The 22,230-nt window shown below is 37.9% G+C and overlaps 2 protein-coding genes across 6 annotated transcripts in view; one reads left to right on the top strand and one right to left on the bottom strand.

Moving 5' to 3' along the window:
• LOC139141817 (uncharacterized) overlaps positions 1 to 22,230 on the bottom strand; it is a 171,024-nt gene that overhangs the window by 68,434 nt on the left and 80,360 nt on the right. The window lies entirely within an intron of this gene.
• LOC139141823 (tripartite motif-containing protein 3-like) lies at positions 1,191 to 13,838 on the top strand. Its single transcript, XM_070711510.1, has 4 exons — positions 1,191 to 1,479; positions 2,207 to 3,341; positions 4,104 to 4,396; positions 10,637 to 13,838. Exons 3-4 carry the CDS (start codon positions 4,198 to 4,200, stop codon positions 11,116 to 11,118), a joined length of 681 nt encoding a protein of 226 aa, XP_070567611.1. The 5' UTR covers positions 1,191 to 1,479; positions 2,207 to 3,341; positions 4,104 to 4,197; the 3' UTR covers positions 11,119 to 13,838.

Below are 22,230 nucleotides of genomic sequence, written 5' to 3' on the forward strand. Positions count from 1 at the left end.
TGTTGATATAAAAAGACAGAAAAGTCACTTCTCAGTGAGCTTTAAACTCACCATGCGTGGTATCCTTTTTGCATTCATGGAATCACATGGTAAGAAACTGGAGATAAATTATAAGGCAAGGATCCCATATTAAAAATGAAATCAAACACACGGGAGTCTGTTAAGCAAACTATTGATAATTTCCCCAAGAAAACAAGTGATATCCCTACATTTATATATGTTGAGAACTGATATACTGGTTTGTACTTTATTGGAATTGGAAGGTAAGAAGTACAAGTGTGTGCATGAAATTTGATTTTTCTCTTATTTTTACTCAAACTCTTGAATTACTGTATGGCAGTCTATGAGAAAGGCATGAATTCTTTTTGCGATACAATACTGACTATATCTTGGCATTTGTAAATGATTAGAATGTGGTGTTGGAAATGAAGATATGAGATTTAAAATTTGATAAGTGAATTTAAGGCAAAAACTATAACCTCACTTCACATGGTAATCCAGGGATAAACTATAAAATTTTTTCCCGTACAAAACTTGCCATATCCATGCACTTATATGTTTATTATGTTAGTATATGGCCGTAATAAGTTTCCAGACATTGATTGTATTCTCTGTAAAATTACAAGCCAAATATAGATGACAGTGAACGTTACAGCCATTGCCCCTTTCAATTTTGAATAGCCAAATGCACTGCAGGTAGTTGACAGAATTATTATTGTGACATGTGATCTCTATTATGGTGGCATGTGATCTCTTATTATTTGAATTACGTTACATGATGTGATTATTTTTAAAGGATAAAAGTATTCTTTGAAAAGTTCACCGCATGCTTTTTGAGCATGTAAATTGATGTACATCACTATTTTTCATGGAAACACTTTTGAAGGTTCACTATTCACTGTTTTTTTCCTCAGCGTCATGTTGACAAATCAGCCTTCTCACCTTATAATTTCTTTTATGTCCCTTAGCATGATAAACCATTGGAGGAAAAGATCACATTTTTTGGCTCTTTACTGCTCATTTGGCTCGTTCTATCTTGTTCTGGCCCAGCTCCTTACTGCTTGTTTCTGGTCGTTACTGGTCGATATGGCTAGTTACTGGCCGTAATCGGCCATAATTGCTATTCTGCAGCTCGTTACTGGTACAGGCTGCACCATGTCAAAACATGCCGTAGAGGGCGGGATTTCCAGGATTGGCAGGAACTCAGCTTGTAGATTAATTTATGGACAGATCATATTTTTTGGCTGGTTATGGCCGGCTAGCTTATCTATTGTTGCCAGGGAAGTTGTCATGAATATAATATATATGTTGTAAAGGTCAGTTAGGGTCATACTGGTTCTACATTCTACATTCACGTCTAGTGCCAGTCACTGCAGACTACTAACACTGTGCATGATTGGGCAGTCACTTGTGCTTTTCCCAAGCTTGGTCTTTTTTTGATACATTGGAGCTGTTGGGACTTGCATTGGAAGAGTTCAGGTAAATTTTACAACATAAATTACATACTTTGTATCTAAAGTTTAAGTTTTGAATATGGTTCACTTAAGATAGAGAAAAACATTATCTTACAAGGCCACCTGTCAGCAGACAGCATACATATCATTTTCAAACCTTGCTGTGTACAACATTACTTGCATTCCAGGTGTTTACTCAATCCTCCATTATTAGAGTGTAATTATACACAGGAAAGGCCACATGTGTTTTACATTTGTCAGATCTACACACTCACTAAAGACACATAGATATATGTAGTAATTTTGTTTCCACATTTCAGTGCTGTTATATGGGTTGAGAGATATACCTAAATTATCATAGCCAAGCATATATAAATCAAGCAAATATAGAACACAAAAATATGAGAAGATTTTTGATATATCTTGTACTGAACTTTTATCATGATTGTGTTAAAGCACAGATATGAGTAGTATACTATACAGTATACTTTGTTGTAGGTATGTAGACCAATTTTTTACAGGCAGAGAGGTACCAGAAAATATATTGAAAAAAATCTCACTAAGCTGACCAGTAAATGCAATGTTATAGAGATATCAAACACAAAGACGGAGCTGAAATTGAAAAGACTTTTAACATCTCTTGAAAGTGAAGTAGTATAAGGTTGGTTTGGCTGAACTTAAGGGATAATGTTAAAAAGCACACAGTTTGTTTAAAATATGAAACACATCATTTGTACAATTACTATTTGCAGTGAACTGTGACTGAATAAAGGCATGGCTTCATCAGGAGACGTGAGAGGAAAACTGCTGACTGACATTGATGACAAGGTATTGCTGTGTACCATTTGCATGGAGCGTTTCAGTCACCGAAAATACTGCCTTGTCATCACACATTTTGTGAACATTGTCTCACAGAATGGGTCAAAGCAAACAATGGTCAGCTGATATGTCCAACATGCAAGAATCAATGGCCTTTACCCTCTGGAGGGGTACCAGCTATCACCAGCAATCGATTTTTGAATGACCTTTTGGAGGTTATCAGTGATGTCATTCTGGAAGGGTCAATGAAGCAGTCTGTGACGGGTGTAAAGAAAGAGGCCAAGTACTGGTGTGGTGACTGCGGAGGACAATTTTATTGTGATGCCTGCATAAAAACTCATAGAGCAATGAAAGTCTGCCAAGATCATGAACCAATGACAATGAAAGAATACAATGAAAAGATGTCAACACAACACTTCAGAATGACTAAAGCTAGATTCTGTCCTGCACATCGTACTACTAAATTAGAATTCTACTGTGATACTTGTCAAGTGCCAATATGTCATAAATGTATAGTGGTTGACCATCCACCTGGATCTGATCATAAGATGTTGTCACTAGAGTCAGCATTGGAGAAGTATATGCCAGAAATGAAAGCACACTCCCAGAAAATTGCTCAGAAAGTCAGCGATTTAAAACTAAGAAAGGACAGAGCACATGATGTTCGAAAAGACTTGGATGCAAACAGGTCTACAGCTGACCAACAAATTAACACACTGTGTCAAAAGTTAATTGATGAAATAAAACAGCAACAAATAAAAATGCTGGGTCAAGTTGATGATATCTACATATCAAAATGTAAACAAAGTGATGCCAATATAGAACTTCTGGAACATAAACTTGCCAGTGCAGAAAGTATGCTTTCATATCTGAACCATCTCTTGACTTTTGGTGGAGCTGTGGACATCATGACAGCACAAAAACAGATGAAAGATCAACAGCAGCACTATGATGATCTGACCAATGTACCTTGTGGTGACATTGACTGTGACCTGGTTTTCAGAGAAAATCCTGAGTGTTTAAGGATTGATCTTGGTGTTGTCAAAGGAGATAATCTGACCGAACCAGGTATCTTATACCCTGCCAAGTTCATATTTCACCATCTCACATTTGCTGCAACTGTGGTGAAAAACATGTCCCTTATGGTGTGTTTTAACAACAAAATGAATATTTCAAGCCCCCTGAAAACATAGATACTGTAAACATGATTTATACTGACAAGAGCTGCTATATAACAGCTGTGTGTAGACGAAGCTGAAGTTGATGAAAATACGTAATACGGTTTTGGCATTTATATTTTCTAATGGCAGATAGAGAAGTGATATTCAGAAGGTACATATTTTGAAAAAAACAATTTGGAGCACTTGTTCTACCCTTTGTGAAATGTACTAGATTACATAACACTTGGTAATGATTGGGGTAGGTGCCAGCCTTTGAAATTTCCAAGCAATGTAAGGAATGGGACACTGATGTTGGTTCTTGCATACTACTTTGCACTTGAGGTTATACCATTGTTTGTATAACACTCTCCTTAATTGAGCAGTGCTACATCATATAAACAGACATCTATACTTGAATATATCAAATCACTAAATTTCCCACCAATTAATGTTGAAGGAAACTTTAAAACATTAGTGCTTCTTTCCTTTGACAGAATCAGATTCTTTCAAAGGTGTGTTTCTTGAATAATAACAGATTTGTGCATAAAATTATTGCCACAGGTGAACATGGCTCAAAAAGCGTTATATATAAGTTTGATTGTTTAATATGACATGCAAGCAGCTAAACTTTGATCTGTTGTAAGAATGAATTAATTTAATGTGTCTGCAGGTAAACCAATAGAGTCTGAAGTAGACAGGAAAGATGGAGGTAGGATGGAGACAATCGCACACACACAACTCCAGGTGGAGAGGAATCAGGAAACATGATAAATCTGACTAGTAACACTGGACTTGAAGTGATTGAAGGAAGTGAACTTGGTGATGTTGAAAAGGAACAGACACTGTCTGAGCCTCCAGTAAAGAGAGCCAAACAAGATCAGCCGACAAAAGACGTCCAGTTAAGAAAAGTAGATAGTAAAACCAGGCAATCAAATCTTAGACCATGTGCCCTTAAAGATTCAGGTGAGTGAACTATGCAGTTCAATTGAAGACTTACATTTTGATATTGTGGTTTTTTATAGGTTGCACTTTGAAAGGGCCTGCTGAATGCTCATTCTGGGATTCATAAAGATAACATTGAACACACTGAAGAAAAATAGTGTCAATGACATAATGCTCCCATTTTACAGAAATGATAACAACTAGAACACTGTTGACATTGCATTCCTACAGAATGATTACTACGAAAATTCTACTGCAAGTGCAAATCAATCTTTTACCCAAGGAATATAAAACACTTGGTATATATATAGGTTGTTTATATTGACTTGAGTTAACTTTGTTAAAATTGTGATGAAATTTTTGTACTTGTATTTTGTTGGCAATTTATCCTGTTTTTGGTCAAAAAATCTTTCTGAAAGCACTTGTCCCATTACCTTGAAACTTGGTATTCATAATCCAGTGCTTGAAGAATGCAGACGTGCATTGCATGATCAAACTTTATCTCTGACTAACCAGTCAGAGAGACCAACATCTTATTCATCTGAACAGGCCAACATCTTTGCATAAGCCTCAGCAGCATCAAATATGATTTTAACTATATAGTTCCAGTTTATATTGCATGGCTCATGACCAAACTTGAACAGCAGCCAAAGTTTATCGTTTGCGATGTTTAGGTCTCCAGTTATTATGTGCCCTTAAAACCCGGCGTAAAAGGCCCGGGATGGGGATTAACTATGGTGTTAAGAAGATAATGTGATACGTGTTTCAGTCTTTTGTTCTCCTTTGAAATTCGTTATATAAATATATTGCTAAACTGGGCTCTAAGGTTTGTAACAAAAGGAAGCTGACATGCAATCACAAGAAGGGTCATGGAAAAACTCCAGGTCCACATCCTTCAAGACTCTTTGGTAATTAAAAAGTTCCTTCCTATAGTTCTTGTGTATGTGTAGGAAACTGTAGGGCCTCAGGGTCATGAAATTTAGAATATGGTGGAACTATTACTATGATATCTTTGTTGTGTAAAATATTACTGATGTTAATATACTGTCAATACCTTTGCTAGCTGGGTTATTGAACCAATCTTTTTGAGATTGGGGATTTGGCCGAGCGATTTAGTCCATGGCTTCTCTGCTAGGTGACTAGGTAAAGTACGTTGTGAGTTTGAACCCAGTGAAACCTCCATATTTTCTACCCTTGGTTGGTAGCTCTGCTGGTGGACAGAATTGTCCCTGAGGTTATCTTTCGCCCAGTGTAAGCAATGTATTCATTGCTTCGCTTCGATAAAGTTTGTGAATACACCACCACTAAGTTGAGGGAAAAAGAGGAGGGTTTATTGCAAAAAGAAGAACGGAAACACCGACAAAGTATAGAATAAAGCACAAAATGAAACGGCAAATATAAAGCAGTAAAGCAGTAAAGGGCATAGAACTAGTGCCCTCGCAGTAATCTAAGTACTACCAAAACTTTCAATACAAACAGTCAAAATAGAAGTAGCAAACTAACCTACGAAAATTATGAGCAAAATATATGGGAGAGGGCCCCTTCAGTAAAGCAACAGAGCAAAGGTCATTGGTGACCTTGGGGTCAAGGTCTGAATGACCTTGATGATGAATCCATCCTGAGAGGCCGAAATGTGGGAAAGGAGTGGAATTCCCGAGAAATGGGGTCAGGATGGAATCCGAAGGAAGTATGACTGAAGTGACCCCGAAGGAGGGAAGGAATTGAGAATGATGTTAGTAAAGGGGTTCTCACACCCAGGGGATCACCACCGTGGTGATACGGCCTGGGGGGAGGGGGTCCTTGGGGACAGGAAAACTGTAAAAGCCCAGGTGGAAACATGATGAAACGAAGACGAGGTTCTCACACCCAAGGGATCACTGCGGTGGTGATACAGCTTGGGGGAGGGGGTCCCGGGGGACAGGTAAACTGTGCGAGCCCGGGTGGAAACATGGAACGAAGACAGGGTTCTCGCGCCCAAGGGATCACCGGGGTGATGATACGGCTTGGGGGGGGGGGGTCCTGGGGACAGGTAAACTGTGACGAGCCCAGGTGGGAACAATATACATGTAGGAACGCTAGGTGACAGAACACAGACATGAAACACGACAAGACATGTAGTGTGCGAGTCATAATGCAATAAAATGAGGCTGACTTGCAGTGATGAAATAGACAGCCGTTAAAAAGTGAAGGAACTACATTATGTAGTGTTCACACCGTGAGCCCAGAATTAAACAGGGTGGCGCCATGAGAATTAGGAGGCTAGCCGTTGAAAAGCATGACGCAAGGAAGTTTCTGATGTTCTTATGTAAAGTCGGTAGCAGTTGCTGGACCATCTGCCAATGTCTGGATCAGGTGGTCTGGATTTGGATGCTGCGGCTGAAGTGGCTGCCCCAATGCGGAAGGAATGGCCGGCGAAGAAATCCGGTCGAAGGCTGATCCGTGAGGTATGTAAGAGTGCCTTCAACAGCATACTCTGAGTTCCAAAACCGAGTCGGACTTACAAGTCCGAGTACTCGGATTTGCATACTCCGAATAAAACTGCTAGCTTACTCGGACTTGTATACTCCTAGTACATGACCTACTCGGACTTGAATACGTCGAGTTACACTTGCTTATAGAAAAAACAATGCTGGAAAAAACACAGGAAAATATTCGATCTTGTGATAAAAATTTGCAAACAGCGTATACACTGCAGTGCATTTCCAGTCACTCAGAGAAAAGAGTTGTTAAAGGTATTCGGTCAGCTGTTTTTTATAGCCAATCACAGATTTTACGTAGGTGGCCGCTTTTTAAAAGGGCGCCCCCGCATGACTAGCCATGGGATACTTAGCAGCATCGTCTGCATGTCCTTTGACATATTAAATATGGAGGACTGACAGCTACAGGTGTTACGGGATGGTACGCTAAGCCCCGCCCTTTACCATATATGGAATATGCAATTTACAGTGACTGTGTACCTTTAACGCGATCTGTCTGACCTCTGACGCGCCGTAAGTTATTAGAACATGGACGCCATAATTGAATGACCTGTCGACCTGTGACGTCATGGCCGTGGTTTAAGCATGGCGAGGCCATGATAGACTTGTCCAAGCATTTTAGGTATATTTATGTCTTGATAAAATGATTAAACTAATAATTTTTCAAAATAAAATGAGCACAGTGCGCTCATGTGTGGTATGAACCGAGTATGAGTGACCACTTGGTCGTAAATAATGACCTGACTTGACCTGTGATGTCATGCATTAATTTCGCTGGACCGATTGTTCGATATCGAACTGAGTACTGACTGGACTTGCCTGAAATTTATTGGTTTTTACTGTAAATGTTACGTCTAAGTCAAAAACTTTGCCGCCGGCCGTGGCAGTAGCTTTCTTCTGAGGGTAAAATCACGGTCCCGGTCCCTCCTTGTGGAGGGACCGTGGTTAAATACATTGCGCAACTGATTACAAGACATTGTGAAAATGAATTTTTTTTCAAAAGAGCAGATTTTCGACATATCGATCCGCGCTAGCTGTAAACTCTGTGAGTAATAAAATACTTTTTTTGACAGATCGTTTCTTGTCCGGCATGGCAAAATATGCATTTATAGAAACACGTATTACTCGGCATATTCAAGTCCGAGTAAGTAGGCCATGTACTCCGAGTATACAAGTCCGAGTAAGCAGTGTTACTCGGAGTATGCAAGTCCGAGTACTCGACTTGCAAGTCCGACTCGGTTTTGGAACTCGGATTGTATAGTTTGAGATACTCCTACATACCTGGATACATGATAAAGCAGTCCGCAGGAATGCTGTGAACATGTTGCGGTCTAATGGTGCTCTTTCTGGCAGGAGGAATAAAGGTTGGGATGCACTGGGAGACATAGCTTGACGGACAGACATGAAATGGAGTAGTACAGAAACAGGACAGATAACGGTACCCATGGGGAAGAGTTGCAGGTTGAAGCTGCGGCGAAATTGGTCAGTTTTTGATGACTTCATCAGTCGTACTGAAAGACAGGAGACCCGTCCGTCCCCACCGAAGCAGAGGTTACACTGAGGGCCAAACTTATGGGTCTGTGTTCGCGCTGCCCATGCGCCACGTTCGCAAATGCGAATTGAAATCAGCAGTGGCGAAGAAAAATCGATCATAATTCACCACAGTGGCGAAAGTGATTTTTGTTGAAAAAATCCGCAAAATAAGCAAAAACGTGGGTTTTTTAGTCTTTTGTTGATGAGCGCTTCTCTTTCGGCGATTCGCGAAAAAACTATATCTACTTCCGTATTGTTCTCTCCGACGTACGCAATTGCAATCGAGCCAAGTCTCGCGAGAGATTTGACGTCAATTTGTATAGTGTACAGCATGCACATAAATGACTATCGCGAGAATTGAAAATGCAGGCAGACGCAATCGAGCCCTAGTCTCACGATAAATTTGACGTCATTTTGTCTAGTGTACAGCAAGCAAAGCGAACACTCGCGAGAATTGAAACTTTTGCTACAGCAGACATACGCATTTTAATCGTGGTCACAACGTTCGGTGTTGAAATTTATTTGCATCGTGGTCTAGACGTTCCGTGTTGCGCATTTTAATCGAGGTCTTATTTTAATGGTGGTCGATTTGCATCGCAGTCCTCATGGTCCCGTATTGATGTTCATTAAAATCGCCATCCCAACGACGCATTCCGTGTTGTTGTCGATTTGCATCGCGGTCTCGACGTTCCGTGTTGTTGTTCATTAGAGAGGTTATAATCTAATTACGTGTACGTCTGAAGGCACACAGTGGCGTACGCGTATCCATGCTCAGTTGTGATTTTTTTGGTTGATTTTGCAGTATTGTTTTTTCAGAAACATACGAAATTCGTCTAAGTTTTAAGAAACAATTAATTTCTCTATGCGAGGACTATTCAAGCTCGTTGTATCCTCATATTAATTTACCGATTTTCTGTAATACAGTTATTTATGTGGTTTAGGGAAATCTTTGTGACAGCTTCAGGTAAAAAGTTGAATTAGACGACAACATTTCATTTATGTCAGGAAATCATAGCACGTATGTCTTGTACAGGTGAACTCTACGGAATTTTCTGATATCAAAGATGTTTGCTAATTTACAATGATACTCATACTTAACGAGATTTCCTGTCTAAATTCCCGCAAATCACCAAGAAAATCTACTTTGCAGGGGGCTGGATCCACGTGACCGTCATTTGCCTGAGGCCTATTAGAAGGATAATGTAAGTAATACGTGTAGTACCACGGACATGCTCCGTATTCGCAGTTAGAGTATCCATCTACTACCTCCATGGAGTATCCAACGTTGCACTTGCAGTGGAGCGAGACAGGGATCGAGTGGCCGGTCTTGTGTTAGGCTGCGCGCAGGGTCTTGAAGCTGGTTGAGCATTCGGAAGCTGAGATTTTTTGGCTGTCTTTGGACGTCCTTGGGCTGGCATAGTTGTTCGACGGCAGGGATCGTAACTGTATCCGGACATAGAGTAATTGGCCGTGCTGTGGCATGAACCCAGCGGCTGAATGAATGAATGAATGAATGGGAGTGATGAGACAAAGGCTTGATTATGTAGTGTCGTGTGCAAACGTGGCTGATTGGCTGGGAAGGAGGATTGATTACAGTCATGGGTAGAAGAGCCGATTGGCTAAGGGGACGACAGTGAAGATGTAAGGAAGGCAGATAGCTAGGTGTAATCACAAAACACATCTGTGATAAAACACAGATTCCACTTTTTGTTTGATAGTGAGCGTACGAGCGTGAGTGTTTCATAGGTTCTACAGCATGTGGAGGGGTCACAGTCCGAAAAATTGTTACATCTTTGCTTGGTTATTGAACCAATCTTTTGTGAGATTGGGGATTAGGCCAAGCAGTTTAGTCTGTGGCTTCTCTGCTAGGTGACTTAGGTACCGGTACCGTAGGTTGTGAGTTCAAACCCATTGCAACCACCATATTAACAAACCTTACAGGGAAAAAGAACCTTTGCTGACTGCTGATGCATAGAACTAAAGGCATTTCTATTCCTCTACCAACAATATGTGTTGAAAGGCAAGTTTACAAAACAAAATATTCTATGATTACCATTATATAGTAAAAGGACATTAAAATGTGAAACAAAAGAGGTACAGTTCAGAATTTACCTTGTTCAATTGTAATTGTGATGCATTATTGTACCATTTGCTCAAGCTGTGAAATTTTTGACAACAGTCTGTTATGCAAATACACTGAAATTTTACTCATTGACAATTGATGTGCCTGTTTTAATCTTTGACCTTTCAGATGGCTGGTTCAAATATACACTGGAGGGTCAAAATTCAAGTCCAGGACAGAAGTTCAACAATCCACAAGGTATAACCTTCCACAATGATAGACTTCTGGTGTGTGACCAAGGCAACAACATCGTTCAGATACTGAATCAAGACTACACATGTGAAAAGGTGCTGGGAAATTTCAGCGGTCAGTTTGCCAAGCCATTCAGGCCACAGTCTGTAGCGGTCTCTCAAGATAACCACTACTTCATACTTGATGACAGTAATTTGCAAATTATTGTTTGTGATCAAAATGATAAAGTTATCAGAATAATTACTTTACCTACAGATGTAAATCCCTGGTGTATAGCTCTCTTGGAAGGGTTTGTTTTGGTCACTGATGTCAAAGGTCATAGGTTACTCAAATACACCAAGAATGGTCAGTATGTTGCAGAGGTTGGTGGTCGAGGTAATGGCAAACACAATTCATCAACCCCCGCTTTGTTGCTGTAAACAGTAGAAATGTCATTTTGGTGTCTGATTGTTGGAATAGCTGCATCAAGTGTTTTGATACTGAGTTTAATTACCTGTACCAATATGGTCAGCAAGGTTATGGCAAGGGTCGGCTGGACAACCCATTCAGCATTGCTGTTGATGGTGATGATGATGTTTATGTTTGTGATCAACGCAACACAAGGATTTCGATTTGGAGTAAAAATAGAAAGTGGATAGGTCATCTGTTTGAATGTTCCCAGGGCACTCTATCACCTTATATCAAACATGCAGTGAGAAACCCCAAGTACATAGCAGTCAGCCGAAACACAATCTGTGTTATAGACAGACACGACAACTACATCACAGTTTTTTCTAGAGTAGACAGAAGCAAAAGATGACATGTATGTCTGCATTTCATCAAAAATAATGGATTTTTGTCAAAACTTTCAGAGTAAAGTCATTTCCAAATTATCACTTAAAGCATGACAACGAACAAATTGTACCATTTACATTATGTTTACATTCCAAAAACCATCTGTTTTTGAGATTTAGCTTTCGTAAAAGTATTATTCTAGGTTGATGTCACCTCATGTCTATAGTTATGATAAACCCAAATGATATGTGTTTTGATAATATCAGGATCATACCTATCCATAATCCAACAACAATAAGTCAAAAATCGTTATTACATGGTCAATTGCTACAAAGACAGACACAAAACAGCACAGAATAGACAGCAAAGTACCAGTACACAAAACAAAGTCACATCCGCGAGAGAAAGATATTATGCACCTCTGGCAAAAGCAAGAAGTGATGTCAGGTGTTTCAAAAATAGTAAGCACATCCTACGCCTCAATTCCATTCAGAATATTTAGGACCTTTGACAAAGGGGTGCCTTACAAGTTACAATAAAGTTAAGGCCGTCAGACATGTTTATCTATAGACCCACGGTACAACATGATGACATTCAGTGAGGATGATACCAAGTTGAAAGGGTCACTTTTGAACATTTGAAAACAAACATTGAACAATCATTGTACATAATTGGACAGTCACTTTGTCTTTTGGGTACAAATTTCCAATAAGTGAGTTTTAAGTCACAAATATATAATTTTGACTGTACCGTACACTGCAATAATTATGCATCCTACATATTATCATCTCCACTAGACTAGGCAGATCAATAGTTGTGTATGATTTCAAGAAAAAATGATTTTTGACCAAAAATGCGAAAAATTGCCCCACAAATACAAAAAGTTCACCTCAATTTTACAAAAATCTGACAGAGGACAACCCTAGGATCAAGAGTTTCAACTTTGAAAGCAACACAGCAAGTACCGTAGTTTTGGAGAAAATTATTTTTTGACCAAAAATGGGAAAATTTGCCCCAAAATACAAATATGAAAATTTCACAGTTGGAACAAATGTGAGGGGCAAACCCTAGGATCATACATACCAAGAGTCAAAGCAAATGGGAAAGCACTTTCAGAGATTTTTTGACCAAAATGGAAAAATTGCCCCAAAAATACAACTATCAAAATTTCACTACAATTTGAACAAATCTAACTAAAGTTACCATAAAGAACCTGCAGACCAAGTTTCAACCAAATCTGGCCTGTGGTTACAGAGTTTTAGTAATTTGCTGGATTTTCCCTTATTTTTAACCTCATTTGCATAATTTTGACACTGACATGTTCATTTGAACAAATTCACATCTCCACCCCTGGGTGCACCTGTACACCAAATACTAAGATGGTAGGTGCTGCGGTTTGGGAGTTTTTGAAGTGGACGGACATACATCTGCACATACATACATGTATACATACATACATAAGTAAAGACATACAGACGCCACAGACTTACCATATAAGCTCTTTTGGTATATATCAAATGTAAGCTAAAAATACCTTTACATCTGATGATGTCTCTTTCGATTTGAGATATCAATTTTATTCCACTCAATATGTGTTGATTTGGCATAGTGAACGACATACATGAGGAAACCATCAATACTGGTCCGTCTCCATCAAGGTTCATGTAGTGTGTGGTGTCATGAGTTTATGTGTTGAGGGAACTGATCATGACCTCTGGACTGAACGACAACGATGATGAGTGATGTCAGTCCTTGAAGCTTGTTTTAGAGAATTTCAGTTCATAAATTTCAGTTAACATTTCCCTTTAAACAATAGCGTAGATGTTTGATTCAATTTCTCTCTTGATATATGAAACAAACCCTTATTCACTATAGACTATTTTTGTTTACAACTTGAAGCTTCCTTTCGCCTTTAGTCCAGTGAATGTTTCGCTAAATTTCCTAGTGTTTTTATATAGGACTATCACTAATGAAGTAAATGACAAAGCTGTATATCTGAATGACTCGATACATGTGATTTTTTACGTAACTTGTCAGTAACTATCTTCTAATATATAATATTGATTAACGAATAAAATTTAATGTTGACAGCAACCAAAAATATCACTTTTCAGTGTGATGACACTAATATTTCTGCATTATGCCTGCAAAAATATTATCTCTTAAAAGAAGGGTTGTTCTGTCTTCACTCACCCATTTTATGAGTCCCATACCAAAACAACAGGGGGACAACCCCTTCCTTTAATTGAAATGGAAAACTGATTTGCTGGGCCCCTGGGTGCCAGTGCTCTGTGTCTTTACAGTTTTGTCCTGTAATTTGTTTGTTACGAATATAAAAAAATAAATATTCTTATGTCTTAACAATTATTTCAGAATTCTATTTCTGGTGTATAAACTTTATTAATGATTTCATCAAGACCTTGGTATGTTGATGTTCAGTTTGGTTTCACATGCTCATCTAGCATTTGTATAGCAAAGAAGAAAGTTCTGATGAAACTGGAATTTTAATACTAAAGTAGCAAGTGCCTATTGCATTTTGCTGATATACCGGTATACACACAGTAAATGTGTGACGTGATCACCATCCTTGAGTAAACAATACTACCTAAGATACAAAGTAAATCAATTGTTCCAGAAGGAGGAAAATACAAATCAACCTGTCAATGAACACATCTTTAAAATAATTAAAAAATATAGCTCCAAAGCATTGATGAAGAGTTTCAAGAAGTCAGCCACTTTTCACATAGTCATCGAAATGTCATCTAAACAAGTCATTGACAATGACATAGTCCCCACTTGTAATAGGAGTATTAGTCTTGATGGGGCAGGGAAATGTGGTCATTAAGAAGTATCACTGGAGTGTATATGTTGATATCTATGGGTACATAGGTCTATGTCGTTGTTCCCAATTTGAAACACATGAGGCATGTGTAAGTTACGGTTCTAAATCGGGAAAAAAGATCAGACCTCTAGCTGTATTGGCCAGCCATGAAATATGTGCGCATAATAAATGAGGTACAAGATGTGACATCTTAAGGTCTAATATCCAATCAAAATTGGGGGTATAGAACTTGTGGTTACAGAGTTATGCATATATATGTATAATCAAGGTCAAAGGTCATCGAGGTCACATGACATTTTGAAAAAAAAAATTGTATATCTAAATAATCCCTATATGCCAAAAATCAGACCTCTAGCTCTATTCGCTTGCCCAGAATTAGATATGTGCATAATTAATGAGGTAAAGCGTGTATTGTCATAAGGTCTCCCATCCTACTAAATATAAAGGACATAGGACTTGTGGTTACTTATTTATTGACATAAACGTATATTTTAGGTAAAAGGTCATCGAGGTCACATGACATTTTGTCAAAAAAATTCTATCCTATAGTTATCCCTATATACCAAAAATCAGACATCCAGCTCTATTGGCTTGCTCAGAATTAGATATGTGCATAATTAATGAAGTACAGTATGTGGCGTAATAAGATCTCCATCATACCAAATATGAAGGGTGTACCACTTGTGGTTACTGAGTTATGGACAAATATGTATATTTGAGGTCAAAGGTCACCAAGGTCACGTGACATTTTGTCAAAAAAATTGTATTGCTAAGTTATCCCTATATACCAAAAATCTGACCTCTAGCTCTATTGGCTCGCTCAAAATTAGATATGCACGTAATTAATGAGGTACAATATGTGGCGTCATAAGGTGTCCCATCATACCAAATATGAAGGGTGTACCACTTGTGGTTACTGAGTTATGGACAAATATGTATATTTGAGGTCAAAGGTCATTGAGGTCACGTGACATTTTGTCAAAAAACTTGTATTGTGTATTGCTAAGTTATCCCTATATACCAAAAGTCACCTCGAGCTCTATTGGCTCGCTCAAAATTAGATATGCGCATAATTAATAAGGTACAATATGTTGCATCATAAGGTGTCCCATCATACCATATATGAAGGGTGTAGCACTTGTGGTTACTGAGTTATGGACAAATATGTATATTTGAGGTCAAAGGTCATTGAGGTCACTGACATTTTGTCAAAAAATTGTATTGCTAAGTTATCCCTACATACCAAAAATCAGACCACTAGGTGTGTTGGCTTGCCCAAAATTAGATATGTGCATAATTAATGAGGTACAATATGTGGCGTCATAAGGTGTCCCATCATACCATATATGAAGGGTGTAGCACTTGTTGTTACTGAGTTATGGACAAATATGTATATTTGAGGTCAAAGGTCACTGAGGTCACATGACATTTTGTCAAAATATCTGAGATATCTGCGTGAACTGATGGACCAACGGATGGACGAACGGACAGACATGACCCAATCTATAAGCCCCCTGGACTTCATCCATAGGGACTAAAAACTGTCACTGCATCCTTTTTGCAATATGAATACGATGAGAAACTAAATTTTTATTTTGCTTGGCCTTATACATGGGAGTCTATGGAGGTGTAAACTAAAAGTTCTCTAACACGGCCAAATTTGATCGCATTGTGAAACAAATCGACGTACACCTGTATGGGGTAGGGTACTATCCTTGTGCAAAGTTTGAAAGAAATTGACCAGGGCATGTCTGAGATATCTGCGTGAACGGACGGACGCACGCACGCACGCACACACGCACGCACGCACGCACGGACATGACCAAACCTATAAGTCCCCCCGGACGGTGTCCGTGGGGACTAATAATGACACTTTGCTCACATTTGGTTATATGGGGTAAGCAGAGTAGGTGTATACATGATGTGTTAATAGCTTCTATGGACCTTAGCTGGTGATAGTCATAGTCAAGTGCATTTGAACAAATTTTGATGTGCTGCACAGTAAGTGGGGCTACTCACAATACTCTATGATCTGTACGTACACATGGAGATCACTCACTGAAACAAAGCAAATTTCTTCTGTGCACAGAACAACTTGGTCCATATTTCAAAATTCTGACAACATAGTTCTGATAATCATAATTTTCTGATTTCTCACTGTGAATAATGAGAAGCAACCCTTTTTCATCGGAGGAGATAGCAATTTTGTAATTTTATTGACATAGATTTTTGACAGCCATGCACAATATTTACAAGGAAACTAAGGGAATAAGTTGCATCTGTGTTGGCAAAAGAATAGGTATTGATTTTTTTAATGCTTGTAACAAAGGAAATTTGCATGTCTGACAGGTGGTATGAGACCATCTTAGTTGCTGATGACTCTATCTTGACAAATGTACAATTTTTAGCACCTCCAAACATCGATTTCTCATTCAATTTACTCTTGAATTTTAAACATAACCTATAATTTTGGAACATAGTTTTAAAAATAATCCTGAAGATAAAAATTGTTAAGAAGCTGATAAAATTGAAGAAGCCTTTAGCAAAAAATGTCTGAGTGAACAAATCAAGGGGAATTGTGGGTAGCCTTACTTACTGAGCTGTCCATTGAAGTATGAAGTGGTTGGCAACTGTTGCAAACGTTGATCACACACACTTCCACAATACCCAGTGTTGTCCCTAGAAGCCGGGTGCTGGGTAAATAACCAACCTGTTTTGCGGTTTTTCCCGGCTACTTTTAACGTAATTCAATTATTTTTATAGACCTATTAATTTTGGGATCGCATGTGCACTGCTAGGTATGTTAGACGGCACACATACAATTAGCAGTTTCGCCACCCCTTCCCCACTTGGAACTGGACAAACATAAAACAGTTTCTAAATACCCATTTGTGGCTTTTTGAGCCTGATCTTTTACTTGTTAATAGTGTGATGGGCTGATGGACGGGCCTATGGTGTTGGCTTTGATCGAGCAGCGTGATTGGTTTGATTAGTATGAAGGTCATCTTAGGTCATCTTTAATGATGGCGTCAAAAAAAAAATGTGGCGTCGCCCACTGGCACCTTGCCGATGGAATATTTTTTCCTGAAGAAAGCCTGTATAAAGGTATACTTGATTCAAAATATGTATGAAAAACTTCAATTTCGCTGAATTAATGAGAGAAAAGCACCGAAAAGATGTAATGCTGATCTACAATTTGAAGTTCAAGAGACTGGCAAGCTAGTTTTCCGCTGCTGCGCTGGCTGCCAACGTCACTACAAGTATGATAATCTTCTCAACAAATCAAGTTATTCTCAGAGGCATTTCCTAGATTTTAAAACTATGAGCTAGAATTGAAATTTATTTTAGAACCAACTGTTTATTTGAATGGTATTTTATTTCTATTGATTATCTTTACGTACCAGAATCCAAGGTCACAGGCATAAGTGTTGCTGATCGTTAATTACACAGTCACAGGCAGTTGTGTTTACGACCGTTTTACACTGTTCTCTCTGACAGACATACTATATGACGGACATACTATACATACACACATACATATATATACATACATACATACATATTGACGTCACAGACTTCAGCTTATATGATAACGTCACATTGGTATACCAAATGTGAGCTAAAAATTGCAGATTTCACACTAATTTCTATGTTTCTATGTTTCTAATTGTCTATGTTTACAACTACTGTCTTACAAATTTTGACCTAGTGTTATTGGATTATGGATTGGTATGATTGCGATTATTTCAATATCCCTTTTCCTGCCAAGCTCATATTTCACCATCAGATCAAGTTCCTTAAAACTAGTGAAGCCCAATATGTCCCACTTGGCTCATTTTAACAAAAAATTCAAAATCTGAAGGCCCCTGAAATCATATATACTTTAAACGTGATTTGTTATGGACTCAAGCTGTTGGAACAGACCAAGCCAATTGTATGGAAATACTTATTGTTTTGGCTCTGAGTAACCGCTTTTACACTGAGTGGGTTAATGGCGAAGTGATACTGTCTGGCAGGGAAGGGTTAAATCATATTAAGACCTACAAACCTGTATATAAAATATCAAGGTATCCTACGAGTAGTTTTTGAGAATTAAATGTTTGACTAAATATGCCAAAAATTGCCCAAAAATTACAAAATTGCAGATTGCATTAGACTTAGAATACATCACATTTCAAACAACGTTATGAACCTGTATACCAGTATCGAATCTACAGTATCATGTAAATGGCTTGTGGAGAAAGAATTTTGACTAAAACTTTGGAAAATTGCCTTAAATGACAAAATTTTATATGAAAATTCACTACAACTTGTACTTATACTTGACTGAGGGCATCCTGAGGAACATGGATACCAGCTTTCAAAGCAATAACACATTGTTGGTAAATCCCAAAAAATGGACGGTAAACATTTTTGTCATTTCATGATATGCAGGGCAAAGGAGCTTTTTATGGCCACTTATAATTGTAACTCTGAAATTTTTTGTTATATCATTCATTAAATGACCACAGTCCATTGTATTCTTTACTATCGATCATGTAACCTGGACAAGCGATGCACGGCATTGTTGTTACCAAGTGACGGGCAAAACAACATGTGACACCAGATGCTGACAGATTGACTAGCCTTTTTTCACCCTGTAGTCTTGATTTTTCACCCTTGTGTACAACTTTCTCCAATGTCCTAAATAATATCTTTCCAACTTCTGTATTTGATCAATTATTACAGCTATATACATAATATGTATCAGGCATGATGACTGCTGAACATGTCACATGACTCATCATAGCATTGTCGACTGCACTGTAGTATAGTATTCTGCATGTAGAATGCGCACGTTGCCCGTCAGCTGTTCAGCTGGAAATTCGAAATTTGGGCTTGACGTCATTTGATAGTATAGAATTGTTCCTGCAATGTGTGATAAACATGTCAGACTGTATATGTCTTAGTAAGTAAGAATACATGTATGTACCAGTATGTGGGGGCGGAACATGGAAAAAACACAGGAAATATGAGGGGGCCATAGATTTCTTCATAATTTACCAGGTGGGGGGTCCATGGAAAAAATCACCAGTAAAATAGAAAATCTTCCAGCCCCCCCCCTCTCTGAAAGTAAATTCTGAACGCTCCCTAATTTCAATATATCACATTTAGTTCAGCTGTACGAACATGTAACATGTACACCAAATATAAAAGCTATCAGATGAGTAGTTTTTGAGAAACACATTTTTTGACCAAAAATGGCAAAAATAGTGTCAATGACACTGTGCTCCCATTTTACAGAAATAATACGTACTAGTACACACATAGCATTGCATTCTTACAGGTTGATTACTGAGAAAATTCCATTGCAAGTCCAAATTACTTATACCCCAGCAATATGAAATGTTCCATCTCATGACTTTTACACATCTGACAGAAAACAACCCTAGGATCAAGACTATCATGTTTTTAAGCAATCCAAGAAATACTTTCAGAGAAAATAATTTTTTGACAAAAAATGGGAAAAATTGCCCCAAAAATACAAATATGAAAATTTCACCACAATTTGAATGAATCTGACAAAGGCAAACCTGGGATCATACATACAAGTTTTCAAGGCAATGGGATGAGCGCTTTCAGAAAATAAGATTTTTTGACCAAAAACGGGAAAATCACCCCAAAAACAACTTCCAACATTTCACCACAATTTGAAGAAATGTAAATAAAGTCACTATAAAGAGCCTGCATACCAAGTTTCAACCAAATCTGGTCAGTGGTTACAGAGTTTTAGCAATTTGCAGGATTTTTCCTTTTTATTCCCCCACATTTGCATATTTTTGACTTTGGCATATTCATTTGAACAAATTCACATCTCAACCCCTGGGTGCACCTGTCCACCAAATACTAAGATGGTAGGTGCTGCGGTTTAGGAGTTTTTAATGTGGATGGACATACATCCGCACATACATACCATACATACATACATACATACATACATACCGGTGCAGACAGACAGACAGACAGACAGACAGATAGACATGCATACATACATACATTTATTTTTACAGCTTTTAACCTCCAACAGCCGACCAACCTATCAATCAATATCAGCTTGTTCAACTTGATACTACTGCTTATAATAATATAAACAAGAGTTAATTACATTCTAATTAAAGTAAACATGCCTTGCTTATCAAGATTATGTCATAAACAAAACAGCATCAGCTGGTTATATTTATCAGTATTTTCATCCTATTAACCAAGCACATTTTAACTCTCAATTAACATTGCAAGTGAGTTCTGTTGAATAAGTCCAGACTGTACGTACTCAGAGAAAGCACACTGAAGAGACAAATGTTTGCAACTTAAGAAGTTCAGGTCATCAAAAGCATAGGAATCATGTAACTCTTTCATTGCACTGTTTACACAAATTGCATAATTGCTATAAATAGAACATGAGGAATCTTATAACCCAGCTTTACCATAAAAACCCTATCACTTTGACCACTCTTTTAATTGACCACTCTATTTTTTCCTCAAAGACCACAACTGGAAATCAGAACTTTCTCTATCTCTCTTTATATGGCCAACCTATCATGACAAACTATTATGAGCATACAGAGAACAATACATGATGGTACAGAATATGTCAAAGTTGGGATTCAGGAAAATTGCCTTTACATGTATTAATCATCAAAGATGGTAAACATTTCACTATGACCTGTCAAAAATGTTGAACTTTCTAATAATTCTACACTAAATTATTTTGGCTTTGTTGATTTCCTAATTAATTCAATTATTTAAAATCATATTAATTATTTTTTTCTGGGTGAATTGATAGGGTTTATACAGTACAAGAGTTACATACAATGTAAGTCAAATTCAGTGAAATATCAATCACAGTCTAACATTGCATCACACCTCAGTCTGGAACAGCACAATCATAATCTGCTCATTTACACAGGCAGTACTTGACTTTGAATGAATGACCTACTACATTTCACCTATGTACCAAATTTGAAAGCATGGCAAAAAGTACCACAAATTTGCAAATTTTGCCTTTAGTTCACTGAGTCACCTTCAGGTCACTCCTGGGAACCTGCACACCCAATTAGAAAGTAATGGCATACACAGTTTCAAAGAAGATTTTTTTGACCATACATGGCAAAAATTGCCCTAAAATACAAATATGCAAATTTTGCCATAATTTCGATGAATTCTATTTTGAGTTATCACAAGGCACCTGCACGCAACATTTTACAGCGATCCGACCATTGGTTTTTAAAAAGATTTTTTACTAAAATGGCAAAAAAATAGAAATAAAATTCATTAAAAATTGAAAGCATCAAATATTGACATCAAATCTATATGTTTAAATGAGTTTGGCTCATGGTACCTAAAAACCAAATATGACAATGATCAGATGAATAGTTCCTGAGTTATCGATTTTTGACCATTTCTGCCCTTTTTTTCTACCTCATTTGCATATCCATGAGACTAACAAGTTTATTTTGACAACGGCACATCCAGACCATATATGGCATCACTACAACCAAAATCAGCTTAATACGTGCAGCTGTATGAAACCAGTGTTGGAAACTGGGCAAAATATTTGCCAGACATCAGGACTGGTAACTTTTAAAACTTGCCTGTCCTGCCAGAAAGTTGCCTGTCCTGCATTTTTGACAAATCCATTCATTCAAAAAACACAAAACCATTATGTACTTCAAACTGTAAACAACTTTATTTTCAACATGAGTATTAACTGTGATCTTACAAACAAACTGTTCTGAATTCCACTGTTTGAAATGAATTCTAATCCGGACTTGAATACAAAATTTCTACAATAACAATGCTGATAACACTCTGATTAATTAATTAGTTAATTCAAACACACTTTGCCCATATCGCTCAAACAGTTAAAAGGTTTCAC

The sequence above is a fragment of the Ptychodera flava genome, chromosome 10, assembly GCF_041260155.1.
Source record: "Ptychodera flava strain L36383 chromosome 10, AS_Pfla_20210202, whole genome shotgun sequence".
NCBI lineage: Eukaryota > Metazoa > Hemichordata > Enteropneusta > Ptychoderidae > Ptychodera > Ptychodera flava.